The 14,163-nt window shown below is 54.4% G+C and overlaps 6 protein-coding genes across 6 annotated transcripts; 4 read left to right on the top strand and 2 right to left on the bottom strand.

The window, feature by feature from the left end:
- Window positions 1-404: 404 nt before the first annotated feature.
- On the top strand, window positions 405-2,081 carry K489DRAFT_387210 (cysteine proteinase; the record flags this gene model as incomplete). The annotated part of the gene is made up of 4 exons (XM_033606302.1): window positions 405-533; window positions 592-686; window positions 740-1,076; window positions 1,380-2,081. The coding sequence occupies 4 exons, from the start codon at window positions 405-407 to the stop codon at window positions 2,079-2,081; spliced, it is 1,263 nt and encodes a 420-aa protein (XP_033462163.1).
- A 1,946-nt stretch (window positions 2,082-4,027) lies between these two features.
- K489DRAFT_407825 (glycoside hydrolase family 16 protein) lies at window positions 4,028-5,199 on the top strand (the record flags this gene model as incomplete). The annotated part of the gene is made up of 2 exons (XM_033607406.1): window positions 4,028-4,719; window positions 4,785-5,199. The coding sequence occupies 2 exons, from the start codon at window positions 4,028-4,030 to the stop codon at window positions 5,197-5,199; spliced, it is 1,107 nt and encodes a 368-aa protein (XP_033462162.1).
- An 800-nt stretch (window positions 5,200-5,999) lies between these two features.
- K489DRAFT_377668 (eukaryotic translation initiation factor 3 subunit K) lies at window positions 6,000-7,530 on the top strand. Its single transcript, XM_033604209.1, has 2 exons — window positions 6,000-6,320; window positions 6,562-7,530. Exons 1-2 carry the CDS (start codon window positions 6,151-6,153, stop codon window positions 7,109-7,111), a joined length of 720 nt encoding a protein of 239 aa, XP_033462161.1. The 5' UTR covers window positions 6,000-6,150; the 3' UTR covers window positions 7,112-7,530.
- A 51-nt stretch (window positions 7,531-7,581) lies between these two features.
- K489DRAFT_377667 (uncharacterized protein) lies at window positions 7,582-9,485 on the bottom strand. Its single transcript, XM_033604208.1, has 2 exons — window positions 9,271-9,485; window positions 7,582-9,191 (listed from the first exon to the last, which is right to left on the bottom strand). Exons 1-2 carry the CDS (start codon window positions 9,394-9,396, stop codon window positions 7,938-7,940), a joined length of 1,380 nt encoding a protein of 459 aa, XP_033462160.1. The 5' UTR covers window positions 9,397-9,485; the 3' UTR covers window positions 7,582-7,937.
- A 1,335-nt stretch (window positions 9,486-10,820) lies between these two features.
- Window positions 10,821-11,788, bottom strand: K489DRAFT_149462 (uncharacterized protein). Its single transcript, XM_033599211.1, has 2 exons — window positions 11,460-11,788; window positions 10,821-11,386 (listed from the first exon to the last, which is right to left on the bottom strand). The coding sequence occupies exons 1-2, from the start codon at window positions 11,670-11,672 to the stop codon at window positions 10,862-10,864; spliced, it is 738 nt and encodes a 245-aa protein (XP_033462159.1). The 5' UTR covers window positions 11,673-11,788; the 3' UTR covers window positions 10,821-10,861.
- Window positions 11,789-12,183: 395 nt separating this feature from the next.
- K489DRAFT_149455 (uncharacterized protein) lies at window positions 12,184-12,796 on the top strand. Its single transcript, XM_033599210.1, has one exon. The coding sequence runs from the start codon at window positions 12,384-12,386 to the stop codon at window positions 12,753-12,755; it is 372 nt and encodes a 123-aa protein (XP_033462158.1). The 5' UTR covers window positions 12,184-12,383; the 3' UTR covers window positions 12,756-12,796.
- Window positions 12,797-14,163: the final 1,367 nt, after the last annotated feature.

The following is a 14,163-nucleotide window of genomic DNA, read 5'->3' as shown; positions in this document are numbered from 1 at the left end:
GTCGTGAGAAGCATTTGGCAGCACTTGAATCACCCATTGGCGATGTCGCTGCGGCGTTTCTCCAAGGGTTGGTTCGCAACCCTAATCATTCGATCCGCCCGGCGGATTCTTCGAAAAGGTACTGTACAAAAGTAGCTTTGTAATAACATACCTAGGAGGTATTAAAATAGTGATGTCATTTGAAACATTCCAAAGCCACGAGTCATGCCAGGAAGATATACTCTTGCTTTCGAGCTGGAATGATGAAGTCGAATGGTCCTTATCTGTGATGCGCTCCTTCATGTACCTGGCATGGGAAGACCCCAAGGAAAAACGACACCAGTTCTGCCAGACCGTGTCCAATCCAAGCTCTTGTCACAGCACCACACAGTCATGTAAAGATACATTCACGAGCGGATTACAACATGCCTGCCAAACAAGGTGTCAAGCGGAAAGCGAATGGGTCACAGGCGGCAGGGGTCAACGTGAAGCCTGACCTTCAGGCTCCAGATCGCAACACGTGGACAGGATGGGTTGAGATGGAGTCAGATCCGGTATGCCTACAGCTCGTTGTCGCTTTCAAGCTCATCCTCTGATCCGTTGAATTGGCAGGCATTCTTCAATGTTATGCTCAAGGATGCCGGTGTGCGCGGCGTCAAGGTCCAAGAACTCTACTCACTGGAGAGCGACATGCTCGCCATTCTGCCGTACGATTCCGAGTGATATGATTTGATAACAAGGTCTTGCTGACTGGCTGAAGGCGACCGGTCCATGCCCTCATCTTCCTCTTCAAGTATCGAGCTCAGGACGAAGTGACGAATGGCGCGACGACCTGCCCGGGCAATGTCTGGTTCGCCAATCAGATTCCCGATTTCGCCTGTGCCACTGTTGCTCTTATCAACATCGTCAACAACATCCCGGGCATCGAACTAGGTCCGGAGTTGAGCGATTTCCGTCGCTCGACCTTGCAAATGGAACATATGGCGCGAGGAGACGCGATCGACAAATTTGACTTTGTCCGACGGATTCACAATTCGTTCGCCAGCGAGACGGAGATATTGAATGCAGAAATGCACATCAGGAATAAACTGCTGCGCGTCAAAAGACGGCAGGCTGCAGCAAAGGCCAACGCGACAAAGGCCGCGAAGAAGGCTGCACAAACGCCGCCCAAGAAAGTTGGAGAAGAGACACCATCGAAGGATATACTGACGGAGACCAAGAAAGGATCACCAGAAGAGACGCCGCCGACCGGCGACCTTGAAGTCCCGGAGACGCCCATGACGGATCAAGGAAACGGGCACAGGAGCAATCAAGATGATCACGATAACTTACAATCGCCTTGCCCGACGCCCAGTGAATCGCCATTCGAGCCACCACGTCGATCGAGCAGGCAACCCAAGCCGCGTCAAGACGTTTACAAAACCAATACTGCGGACGACCGGGATGACGATGACGATCAAGCAGGGTTTCACTTCATCGCCTACATGCCCATCGACGGACACGTATGGCGAATGGACGGCCTGGATTACTATCCTCAAGATTTGGGCGCATATGGAACAGACTCCGCCGGCGGGACCGGCGAATGGCTGGACATTGCCCAGTCGTCATTGGCCGTACGGATGGCGCAGTATCAGGATGTGGACTCGTTCAACCTCATGGCGGTCGTACATGACTCTGCAATGCAAGATCGGCTCGCCCTTGTACAGAACGTCATTGCGATCCGTGCTATCGATGTGGCATTGGACGCAGTGGTAGAAGACTGGCGGGAAATGGACGAGGCGACGATATCGAAAGAAGTGCTGACAGGCCCATCAGACGAGCTAGAGATATCGTCACAGGACATCATCATCGCAGAAGTGGAGCATCGCTGGCGAGAATCCATCACCAACGCTGCTGACGATCTCTTCAAACTGTTGCAATTGCGACAGAGAATCATCGAGCTGCAGGGCCCGTTGAGAGCCGCTGTTCGTGATGCTGTGTCGGCGGAGAGGCGCGATCAGGAGGAAGCGCGACATGCGCGGCATGATTATGGGTCATTTGTGCGAGAGTGGTTGGGCGCATTGGCGGCCGAAGGGTTGCTGAGTGGGTTGCTTGAGGAATGAGGATGGTTAGAAAGGACTGATCCTGGTGCACCTGCATGGAATCATCTGGTTGTTTCTCGGTGATCGTCTGAGAGATCGTGTCCAGGCCCGGAACGGCTCGTCACCAGGGCAGCCATCGGACGAGTTCCTCGAGGCTGTAATCATGTACTGCCAACGAGCACTCGTCAAGTCGGGTTCTATTGTCTTTGTCTGATTAGATCTTTACTAACCAAGACTGATGGCGGCGTTTTCCTTCACCGTCTTGTTAAGGATACATGGTTGACCGGTCACTTCGGCAGCACAGATGAGATGCGCAGCGGACAGCGCGTCAGGGAAATGATCGGCCCGTTTGTTGGCCGCCCATCGTAATCAAAAAGACGACGAGGAAAAAGCTGGGACTCGTCAGCGGGCGGCTCTCAGATGCCGCCCAGAGATGATGTCTTACAGCCCTGGGGCACAAGAAATGGGCTTCTGCTACTATAGGTTACGCGCCATGTACTGATTGTAACCTTGGAATGCGTGATAATGCGACAAAGAGCAAAGGTAACAAATGTTGTGTATATACCTACCTACCTACTTCATACAGTAATGGAGCACTGGGTGTGTCTCCCCCTTCTTGTCTCTCGAGACGACCGTCATATAGTAGGAGCGGAAGGAGCGGGCGACAATGTGAAACGCGGAGCATTCTCTGGTTCCAACGAACACAGAAATGCAAACCTTGGGGGAATCACCGGGAATGTATGAGAGAGGGCGCGCGCGTGGTGCGTGGTGCGTGGTGGCGTGGCGCGTGTATGCTGCTGTACCTGCATGACGAACACCCGGGGACTCAACAGCCAGCCAGATGGACGCAAATCTTTCTTCCGTCTGGCCCGTCGTGCCCGCTGCTGCGCGAAACGCCCTCTGCACGTTCGATGATCATCGGTCTGGCGCGCTCGAGCGCATGTAGTACGATCTATGTATCCTATTTCAAAGCCGGGGGTTTCTCTGCGCAGCACAGGGAGCATTGTCTTTTTTTCTTTCTGCTCGCCCACCGTCCATCTGAAGGTGGATGTTGCTACACGAAATGACACACGCGCTCATGCGTCGTCGTCTTGGATCAAGGTGATGAGACAGATGGAGAAATTGCCGGGAGGTAGTACACAGTTATTTTAGTTGCAATGTCGTATTCTGGTCGTGTGTGTGAGCAAGAGTGCGAGTGTGAGTGCGTGTTTGATCCTCGGGCGGCATCTCTTGTTCCGGCCAAGCTCGTTAGGGTCGACGAGTGAGTGAGGCCGGCCCGCTCGTGGAGAGGAGTCTTGGCCAATCAAGAGTAAGTATCGCCCCGATGAGCAGGAAACGCTCACATTTCCCCTGACTACCGAAACGGAGGATCCGAATCTGCGCGCGGGTGGGTGTGTGGACGTCTGTTTTGCGTGAGCCGCACGTGATTTCGCCTGGGAAGAGAGAGAGACAGAGGAGAGGTCGTTGTGCTCCAATTTCCCCTTCGCTCCGCCATCGTCGCCGCCATCGTCGTCGTCGTCGCCCATTGTCGTCCGTGTCGTTGGGCCTGCCGCATCGTGCATCTCTTCCACTCATTTTCTTCTCTTGCCATCGTCCCACCGTTGCCATCGGACCTCTCTCTTCCTTGTCCAAGCGCCCACTCTTTCGTGCTTCGGACTATACTACTATCCTTTTCAAACACACGCTCTCTTTGCTTGCGCTCTCGTCGTCTGCATTCATCACCAATCTACGAGACATTCTCACCACATCTGGCTATTCGCAGCCAAACGACTCCCGACGCTCATTGTCCTACAGTACTTGATCTGTCGTCCACTCTTTACAATCCCTTTTGCGACATTCGTTCCCGCCTCAGGCCGGTCCTGTAGTCGGTTCACCAGTTGCCCTCGATCCCACATCGAGCGCGTCGTCTTCGCAAAATCCCCTTTCGCTTCGCCTGTCGGTATCCTCGTAGGACACCATTCGCCATCATGCTTCGAAGCACCCTTCTCTCCGCCGCGCTGCTCGCTGCCGGCGCTGTCGCTCAGACATTCACCGCATGTAACCCATTGAACTCGACTTGCCCACCTAACCCGGCCCTGGGAACCACCTACGAGCAGAAGTTCGACGGTTCCGTGAAAGAGTTCGACCCTCGCTTTTGGAACGTCACCGCCGGCAATGATAACCTGATCAATTTCGGCGCCTCGGGCGCCAACCTGGTCTTGCACGAGAAGGGCCAAATGGTGACTATTCAATCCAACTTTTTCATCATGTGGGGCCAACTTGAAATGGTCTTCCGCGCGGCACCTGGTACTGGTATCATTTCTACCGTCATCCTGATCTCCGACGACCTGGACGAGATCGACTGGGAGCTCATGGGCGGAAACCACAGCTTCGTCGAGAACAACTACTACGGATGGGGTAACGTGGACCAGCGCAACGCTCAATACGACCCTGTCTCGGTCGGCCCGCAGGACGATTACCTCAACTACACCGTCGACTGGAACGCCGACCGCATGCAGTTCCTGGTCGACAGCAAAGTCGTGCGCACCGTCAACTACGACGTCCCGGGCAAATACCCTCAGACTCCTATGCAAGTCCGCTTCGGTATCTGGGCCGCTGGTGCTTCTGACGCGCCCGGAACCGTGGAATGGGCTGGTGGCAAGACTGATTTCAGCCAAGGGTGAGTACTCAAAGACGCACGAATTCCGTTTGGTCTTGGCAACGAAACTGACATGTACACTCCAGACCTTTCGCCATGAACATCAAGTCCATCCGCGTCACTGACGGCACTAGCAATGTCACCCAGTACTCCTACGGTGACCACAGCGGGAGCTGGCAATCCATCGTGGGTACCGCCGGTCAATCTCAAGCTTACCAGGACATGCACACCCTCACCACCACGCAAGCCGCCGCGCAGCGATGGAACAACCTCAGCCAGGGTGCCAAGATCGGTATTGCCGTCGGTGTCTGCTCCGTCGCCCTCATCGGCCTCAGTGTCTTCCTCTTCTACTGCTTCGGCCAGCGGAAACAAGGTCGCGCTGAACGCGCCATTGCCGACAAGGAGTGGCAACAGCACACCGATGAGCTCAACAACTACCGTCAAATGATGGCCAAGGGTCAATTCGCCATCTCGAACATGGGTCACGGTCAGAGATTTTAAGCAGTCGCGAGGAATTGAAGCAGCGGTAGCTTGATGGGATGGCCCCACACATGCTCTCTTTTCGCATGCGCCTTTTGTTTCCCAGTCTTCCGCCGCTCTTCTTTTCTTGAGACTGCTTCTTCTCTACCGCCGGTTATTCTTACCTTTTGCCCTTGCGTGCCATGATGTGAGCCATGACCCTTGTTTTTGGAATATTTTGCTGCTTTTCTTCGACGGGATTTTTTTTATGGGAATCACTTTTGGGTATACCTTTCCTTTTGGGGGGAATTTGAGAAGCACTGCAGCTGCTGCGATGATACGTCCTTGCGAGTCTCCTCGCACATGGACGTGTCTGGGAGCTCTGCGCTGTGCTGGGATGGATACTTCTGTTCTTGTTCGGGACATGTACTGCTACGCCGTCCTGCTGATACCCCATTGCACACTTTCTGGCCACCGCAGCCGTCGTTCGGACATTCGACGGTTCTGGGACAAGGTTCACTGGACGGACTAGAATTTTTACATCGTCGTCGAGGATCGATAGGGAATGCAATTTGTACATTGAGACGTCGTCCACAAATTCCCTTCAGATTCGTCATCTTTTACGCTTTTAGGCAGGAGATCTGTCTCCGACAACAAAATGGTGCCTTCCGTTGTTGTTCTTGCATGTATCAAATGTCTCCTCGTGGCAAGCTTAGAGGTGCGTACCTGGGTAGTCCTGAGCTGTTGTCCCTGTGTGCAGGCTACGGCTCTTTCCGTCCTAAAGCCCACCAAGAATCCAGCGAGAAGAGATGAAATTCTTGGCAAAACGTTCGTCTTCACCATTTGCTTCCGCCAACGACCGTCTTCACACTCATCATCCATCACCCTCCCACCGCGACGCAAGAGACAGCACGAATACCGGTAGCGACGTCGATCAGTAGGACTGCGATCTCATCTATACCATTTGCAAACCGTCGGAGGGCATCGGGAGACATGGGTGCTGCTTTTGATTCCGCGCCCGAGCGGCCAGAGAACATCGATACCATCCTGAACGGTCTGGACCGATACAATCCCGAGACGACGAATGTCTTTCAGGAATATGTCGCGAACCAGTGCGAGAACCAGACGTACGATGCATACGCGAACCTTGCATTGCTGAAATTGTGAGTTGGATGAGACCTTTTCTTCCTTCCTACCCCGTTCCTGCCCGAAGCGCGAGTATGATGAATAACAACCACAAACGTTTCCTATTACCTGACGGATCAATGAACCGGTCCGGGTGACTCTTGAACAATATTAGCTCTATCTGAAAACACTCCAAAAACCGTGGCCTTGTCTTTCGAAACCAGCACCAAAGTGGAAGGAGAGATGTGCTAACCACGAACATTTCTTCTTATCCAACAGATATCAATTCAATCCCCATCTCACCCGCGATGAGACCACCACCAACATCCTCGTCAAAGCCCTCACCGTCTTCCCTTCACCCGACTACAGCCTCTGCCTTTCCCTCCTCCCTCCCCATGTCCTCCTCCCTCAATCTGCCCAACAGTCAGGCTCCCTCGCCGAAGCCGTCTCACATCTCTCCACCCTGCACACGCACCTCATCAACGCTGCCTACGCGGAGTTCTGGTCGACCCTCGACTCGGACGACCTCTACGCCGACCTCACCGCCGACGTGCAAGGATTCGAGGACACCATGCGCGTACGCATCGCCGTGGTCGTCTCGCAATGTATGCAGGAGGTCGGCCGGGATGTGCTCGAGGGCTGGCTGAACGTTGATGGCGCCAAGTTCGAGACCTTTGTCAAGGACGTCTGCGGGTGGAAGATTGAGGGCGACAGCGTCAAGGTCCCGCTGAACAAGGAGAATGAGGCCCGGAATGTCGTCCAACGGGAAGACGTCAAGTTTTCGCAATTCGGTCGACTGCTCAAGCGGGCGTATGAGCAGCCTGCTTGAAGCGGTGCCGGTTGTGAACTAGCGAACGCGGATTGCCTGTAAGGCAGTCTTTTATCACCGTTCCGTCCAAGCGGTTTCGAACCTTTCATTTCTCATGAGTGGGATCACGGGTGTGGTCCCTTCTCAACCACCAAAACTATAGAGATGAGCAGCGCGGCGTTTTTTGGGAGGTAAAGTCGTCACGACGGGCAAAATATTGATGATACCACGATCACACGGGTGATCAAAGGGGGAAAAGTAAGCATCGACTGGCGAGTTGGTCGCATGACAGGGAATGCCTCAAGCGAGGGAAGGAGAGGAAAGGTCACTGCAAGCCAAAGTGTGTCATGGTTTATTGGAGCGGTTGAATGACGACGTGCACGTCGAGCTCCATGAGGACCAGATGATCTAGACAACGATCAGAGGGATGTCGCGTCAGTTGAAATATCCCACATGCACAGTCGTGAGGATACGAAAATCAAAAAGAACAATTCTCCCACTCCTATCTCATGTCTCGTGTTTGATTTGATTCAAGCAAGCTGTTCATGGATAGTAAGAAATGACGAATGCCTTCGACGTGGCTGTCCCTGACGTGCTCAACCCATAGGCAGCATGGATCATCTGAAGCATTCGTCCACCCGCTGCCTCTTCCACAGTCCATTTCCCCAGTAACCCAAGTCACTCAGATGTTGACCGCAACACCAACACCGATACTATCCAAAACCCTCCCGTCTCCGCCATGCATTCAGACCTCATATTCCGCCAACTCCGCTGATTAATCCCCTCTCTCTCCCCCTTCGCGGCTCCCAATCCAGAGGAGGAAACGCGAACCATCATCTCTCCCTCCTTACCTCCTCCCCGCCGACGGCGCCACCAACTCCTCCCACTGCACGCCCACCCACTCCTCCACATACCCGACCTCGTCCGCCTTCCTCCCGACCTCCGCGCAGTCCTCCCCGCAGGCGCCCACGAGGATCGTGCCCCAATCCATGCCGTCCAACAGCCCCACCGCCTCCCCACCATCCTCACCTTCACCATCCTCCTTCTCCAATTCGAGGATGGCGTAGGGCGTGATCTGCATCTCGAACTCGCGCTTGGCATTGCAGTTCTCGCAGCGGGGCACGCGGGCGCTGAAGATGGCCTGTGATGACGAGGAGGACGAGGCGGCGAGTTTGATCTTGCCGTCGATCGAGGCCGAAGCAGCAGCGGCGGCGGCGGCGGGATGAGGCGAGAGGAGTTTCCCGATCCGGTCCTTCTTCGTGTACAGGAGCGGCTGGCCGCGCCATTCGTACCGCAGGATCTGTTCGGGGTTCTCCGCGAGCCGGTCCGCGAAGCGTTGGAAGGTCCGGTCCATGGTGCTCTCGAAGGCGGACTTGTCGGCGAGGATGTCCCCTCCGTCGGCGTCCGTGGAGATCGGCACGCCGCCGCCGGGGGACGGGTCGACGGCCGGCGGTCGGCTGATGTATTCGGACTCGCACTCGATCGTGCTCCGCGGGAAGGGTTTGGGGAAGGAGGATTGGCCGGGCCAGGGTTCGGGGGGGCCGTGTGGTTTCTTCGTCGCCGTGGCGTGTGGTGGCTTGGAGGCTGCTTCTTCTTCTTCTGCGGCGGAGAGGCGGGCTTTCTGTGCAAATGTCTCGGGAAGTGCGGTCGAGGGCGATGCTGGTGTGGTGGATTCGATGTCGTTGTGTTTGGAATCGCTCGTCCTGGGGACGGTGGAAAATGGATTGTATGGATTCCCTCCGTTCAGAGACGAGCCTGTCGCGAACGGGTTCGCCGTCGAAGAGGAAGGTTTCACACCGAAGAGAGACTCTCCGAGGTTCACTGGTGCTTTCGGCGCAGGCTCGGCCTTGGTCTTGATCGAGTTGTCGTCCTTGACAGGGCGCTGCTTAGAAGCTTCCGGTTTCCGAAGACCTCGGAACGCTCTGATACTACCTTCCTTTCGTCGACAGGCTTTCCTCCGACAGGTCCAGACATACAGTCGTCGTTCATAGTCCCAGCCCGGGAGGGTGGCGTCGACTTCGGCGATGAGACTCATGTGTGTGTTGCATACCTTGCATTTGGCCAATGCTCCATTGGGCAGACTCGACTCGTCGAACCACGACTAGAACGGAAGGAGGAGCGATTAGATTCTTATCATCCAATTCGAATGCAGATGTGAACAAAAGGATATCCACACATACCGGGTGTCCGCCCAAATGCCCGCTGACATTATCGTCCGCTGTGGTGGAGTAGCCCAGCAGGACGTCCGTGAGCATGTCATTGCCATCAAGGTCATCATTCGACGAGTCGGAATCGTAGTCGGCCATTTTGAGACTCTCTGCTCGTCTGTAGGAATCCTTTTTCCTGTTCGACGCTGATCGATTGATGTCATGGGAGAAGGAATTCGATGTCGACTCTCCCCTCTCTTGCAAAATTTCTTATCGATAGCGAACATTTCCTTCTGGGAAGCCCCTCCGACTTCACGACATCGCCAGCGAAGTACTGTTATGTATGCACACCATAGTGAATGCTAATAGTCAATCCCTGTGTTGATAATTCTTTCAGCCATTGAACCATGATCTCACAAGATGATGGAGCAATACGGTCAAGAGCACTTGGAAATTCCCACGCAGCTGCGTCTCTCCGACGAGCATCCGCTCACTCAGAGCACTTCACGGACCAATTTCACAATAAATAAAAGTAGAGACATGATCAATTTTGAACTGTTTTTTGACATTTGCATAAAGCTATCTAGTATTCTCCCCTTTCCCATGAATCCCGTGAGGGAAATGATAATAATGATGATGATAGTAAATTTGATTACAGATGTGTGGGCTATAATGTGCCTCGTCGTCATAAGTGTTATGTTCGTATGCAGGTAGTGAATTTCATGTCACCAACCCCATGTGTGATGCTTTTGTTTTCGCTCCGTGTCTCGCATGCGAGTGGAGGGCTATAGTCCCCTTGGGGACCTCTCGTAGTTTCTGTTCGTAGATAAGAGAGCGCGGGGAGTGGCGCGCGACCTGAAGCGAGTTTGTCTGCTCGTCGTTGATGGCTCGTTGAGGCTTTCAAGGTCTGGTCGAGCATTGTGGTGTGGCCTCTCGGAAAAGGATTGGGTCATGCTCGATTGGAGCATGGTGATTTTGTGATTCCATTTGGTGGCCGAGACTGATCCTCAATCGATGCATCTGAGATAGACAGGTGGCCACCAATAACCTGCATGTCGCGTGTTCGTGGCCCATGAAGGATTGTTGTTGACGCTTCTGCGCGGAAGCGTTCGACAGAAAGTGTAGTCTGTTCCAACTCGAGTGGTTGGCCGAACAGGTTGCTCATGTGGCTGCCGTGCGACAGCTGCTTGCACGAGTTTCGGATACATCGGTCGTCATCTCTTCTTTCTCGAGCGGTGGTAGAGGGCTCGTAGGCGACGACACAAAGTTTCCGTTCTTGTCGTCCATTGGCGGGATCATCGGGAGAGTGGAGCATCGCATCCGCGATCCACGATTGCCGGCTTCACCATCATCTGGCACGTGCGAGCCTCGATTGTGAGAGTTCCGGCTTGAAGAAAGGTTGACATATCGGCGGAAGAACGCCCGCAATGATGGCGCACATGCGCAGATGATGCCGATATGTGTCTCGGCAAGCGACCAAGCCAGCAGGTTGAAGCCGGTCCAGGCGAGGTCGTCGACCTTGCCCATTTGATAGAGGTAGTACGTACGAGCGATACCACAGGCGGTGGCACTGAACGGAGAGTCAGTGAGGGTGTTCCAGAAATGATCTCGTGGAAATGTGAACTTACAGCCAACCCAAGGCGAAGATGACGTTGAGCGCAATCTTCTGGCGCACCGGAACGTCCAGTTGATATTGTCGCAGCATCAAATACGGAATCGCGACAGCGTAGATGTCAGTGATCACGCTGATGACTCCACTGCTCAGGGTCAGGCTCTCGCCGTCGGGAATGCAGGTGTACTCCTCCGTGTAGGGAACAGGGAGGTATTGATAGGCGAGCCAGTAGGCGCGCAGCGGGCGGCAGATGACCATGTACACGATGAAAGTCGCCACACCGGCGGAAACGTTGCAGGTGATGGCCGCCCAGAGCACGTACAACCACTTCCGGCTGTACACGTTCTTCACCATGCGCCGGTAGAACAGGAGGACCGACAGTTTCGTCGTGCACATGCTGATGAGGAAGAAGACTTGTGCGAAGTAGCCCAGGTGGACAAGCATAGGGAAGTTCTGGTATTCTACATCCCACGTGTGACGACCAAGGCCGTTGGCAGAGCCGATGCAGGCGATGATCGTCAATCCCAAAGCGAACAGCTGTACACGAGTCAGACAAATGGTCCATGAGAAGGCGCACCCGGCAGCATTTATCGACGGACATCCCACATACCCATGCGACGAATATCAACGAATCGTCGAAGCCAAATGTGCCCGCTTGCTTCCGCGCACGGAGATAGAATCGGCCAAAGGTTAGGATCGTGGAGATGACGAGCCAGACGACGGCGAAAGGCGCCAACCATGTTCTGTCCTCCGGGTCGACAAAGTTCGGAGCCGGCCATGTGGTGATCACCGTGATCGGGGGATGATTAAAGTTGGCAGGCATGGCTGCGAGGTGATCGATCCGTCGACCAGGTCGATTGGGACAAGAAGGGGATCAAACGTTGGACGATTGGTCGTTGGAGAGGTTAGGCAGCACGGCCACGACGGGACGGAGATGTTGAGGTATTATACACAGGCGTCCGATGTCTGGGCAAGGGCAGACTTTGGTGGGTTTCGTGTGGAATGTCTTGTAGCGACGATCAAGTCGTCGGTCGGTGAAGGTTATGATGAGCAGGAATGGAACCGGAAGTATGGCCGTGTGTGGGCCACCGCCGCCATAGGCGGGAGGACACGAGAGCGAGAGAGAGCGATCTGAGACAAGCAAAGACACAAGAAGGAAAAGCTTGGAGTAGTCCGGCGGTCACGCAAGTCGCATGGTGTTGGGTTGTGGCCGGTCGATGTTTTGGTCAAGTAGGAAGTCCAGTCAGTCAGCACCCAAAGCAGACGAGAAGCAGAGGAGAGCTGAAGTCTTTCTTTGTTTCGGTCTCAGCGACGAGATGCAATACTCATATGTGAGTGGGAAAGGCGGAAGCAAGACACGGGTCAGTCCCTGATGATGGAGGGTTTTCGCCTCGACCCTGCTGGACGAGACCAACGATTGCGATCGGATAGCAGCGGTAGTGGTGGTGGCGGTAGAGCGACAATTACGGGGCATGGGGACGAAGGGAGAGACATTTGATCGAGTCAGGCAATCCTACCTACATGAAGTGTGTGAATGAACGCGACCCGCACGATAGATTACTTCTCCGTTTGCTCTCTCTCCGTCGGTTTGTCTCTCGCTCTCTCGCTCGCGCGCGCATCCACACCTCCCGCCGTCACCACCACCATTGCAAGGGCATGGGATGTACCCATTGTGACACTTGGCAAAAGTCTTGATATTACTGGGCTGCAGTGTGACATGAGCGGCATGAGCGGAGGAGGAGTAAGTAGGATGCAGAGAGCAATCTATTCCCTCACGGCAGCGGAGGACCGACTTGGCTGGCTGGCTGGGTGGCGGCGGCGGCGGGGGCAGAGGAATAGGGCCGACGCCATTGACCGTCGCGGCGGACTCGTCTGGAGGCGTTCAATAGCCTCAGAAATTGATTGAGATAGAGACGGCGCGTTCTCTTCTCGAGGTGTGTGTGGATGGGTGGATGGATGGGTGTGGATGTATAGTAGGATTAGGTAGTGTAGTCTGTCTATACTGTAGGCAGTGCTGGATGGAGTGGGAGTGGGAGTGTGGTGGGTGTGGGTGTGGAAGTGTGTGAAGGTTCCTCTCTCTCTCGTCGTAGTGGACGGTATGCTACTTGACCTGTTCTGTATGCCCAGGTGGTGGTGGTGGTGTCACGGGTGTGTGTTCGAAAGGGCGAGGGGGCGATCCTCCGGGACAGACCAAGACCAGTACAGATCAAGGGAGGGAACGGCCGAGATGGGAAAGGACGGGAAATCCTGACTGCCCAGGTAGAATCATAATATGGACTGCCCACCCAGGTGTGGCTGCCCAGGTGCTCAAGGGACGATATCAAGGGGAAGAGATGTGACAGAGATGTGCCAAAGATGTGCCAAAGGCGTACAGTGCATAGAGGAGGAGCTGACTGAACTGGTGCTCGCATAACAAGACACCCACACACGCACACGCACGTACGCACGCGCGCACCTCTTTACGCCCACCCACACCCACACACGCGTCCCATTATTGATTGTCACCATACATACCTAGTCATGTTCCAAGGTTGTTTATGCATACCTACCTACCTACCTGCCTACCTACCTACTGTACTGCTTATCATTACTGCTGTAGAAGATACATGCGCGATGTGATGTGATATGATGTGATATATCACTACCGAAAGCCTTTGCTGAATGGGAGAGGGTTCCCATCACTACGTTTATTGTTATCAATGGTGCGGAGATCCCTGTCAGGCGCATCTCTCGATTCCTGCGTTGTTCGTATCGTCTACGGAGGAGGGCATCACGATGATGAAAAATGACGAAGAGGAAGGAGAGTAGCGGCGGCGGCGGAGAATGCCCACCACCCGGACTTTCATCATTCACCACCCGGGCAGCCACATGTACAGTAGGTATGTAGGTGCTGGGTATGTATGTGTGTATGTCCTGTATGGATCATCTCAACTTCCGGGTCTATCGTGGTTGAATTCGGGTGCTAATCATGGCAATGGCGGCGGCCATCATCAATTCCCGATGTTGTGCTGCGCCGGAGTGCTGTGGCAACAACGGGTGTTCCTGCGACATCTTTTTGGTCGCTCCTGGTTGCACAGTGTATGACCTGTACACGCTGCCTAGTACATATAAATGCATATGATGGCCTGACGTAAGGGGAGAGCAGGCAGTGAGGTGAGGGATATACGTACCGTACGTCCGCACATAGGACGAGAAGAAGCACTAGAAGGATGGAAAAATGAGGCTGGCTGAACGACGTCGATGCTTTGCAGGGCCAATCATCATCATCATCATCATTCATGCCTCTCGACCTCGCTTGTATACAGTATGTCCTG

This window comes from Dissoconium aciculare (genome assembly GCF_010015565.1).
Source record: "Dissoconium aciculare CBS 342.82 unplaced genomic scaffold K489scaffold_3, whole genome shotgun sequence".
NCBI lineage: Eukaryota > Fungi > Ascomycota > Dothideomycetes > Mycosphaerellales > Dissoconiaceae > Dissoconium > Dissoconium aciculare.
This window is presented reverse-complemented; position numbering and strand designations above follow the sequence as displayed.

Coding starts and splice junctions, on each gene's coding strand:
- K489DRAFT_377668 (XM_033604209.1), top strand. CDS start 6,151: ATGGGTGCTGCTTTTGATTCCGCGCCCGAGCGGCCAGAGAACATCGAT. Junction 6,321..6,561: donor AACCTTGCATTGCTGAAATT/GTGAGTTGGATG, acceptor CTTATCCAACAG/ATATCAATTCAATCCCCATC.
- K489DRAFT_377667 (XM_033604208.1), bottom strand. CDS start 9,396: ATGGCCGACTACGATTCCGACTCGTCGAATGATGACCTTGATGGCAAT. Junction 9,192..9,270: donor GGCATTTGGGCGGACACCCG/GTATGTGTGGAT, acceptor CTTCCGTTCTAG/TCGTGGTTCGACGAGTCGAG.
- K489DRAFT_149462 (XM_033599211.1), bottom strand. CDS start 11,672: ATGCCTGCCAACTTTAATCATCCCCCGATCACGGTGATCACCACATGG. Junction 11,387..11,459: donor CGTTGATATTCGTCGCATGG/GTATGTGGGATG, acceptor ACTCGTGTACAG/CTGTTCGCTTTGGGATTGAC.
- K489DRAFT_149455 (XM_033599210.1), top strand. CDS start 12,384: ATGAACGCGACCCGCACGATAGATTACTTCTCCGTTTGCTCTCTCTCC.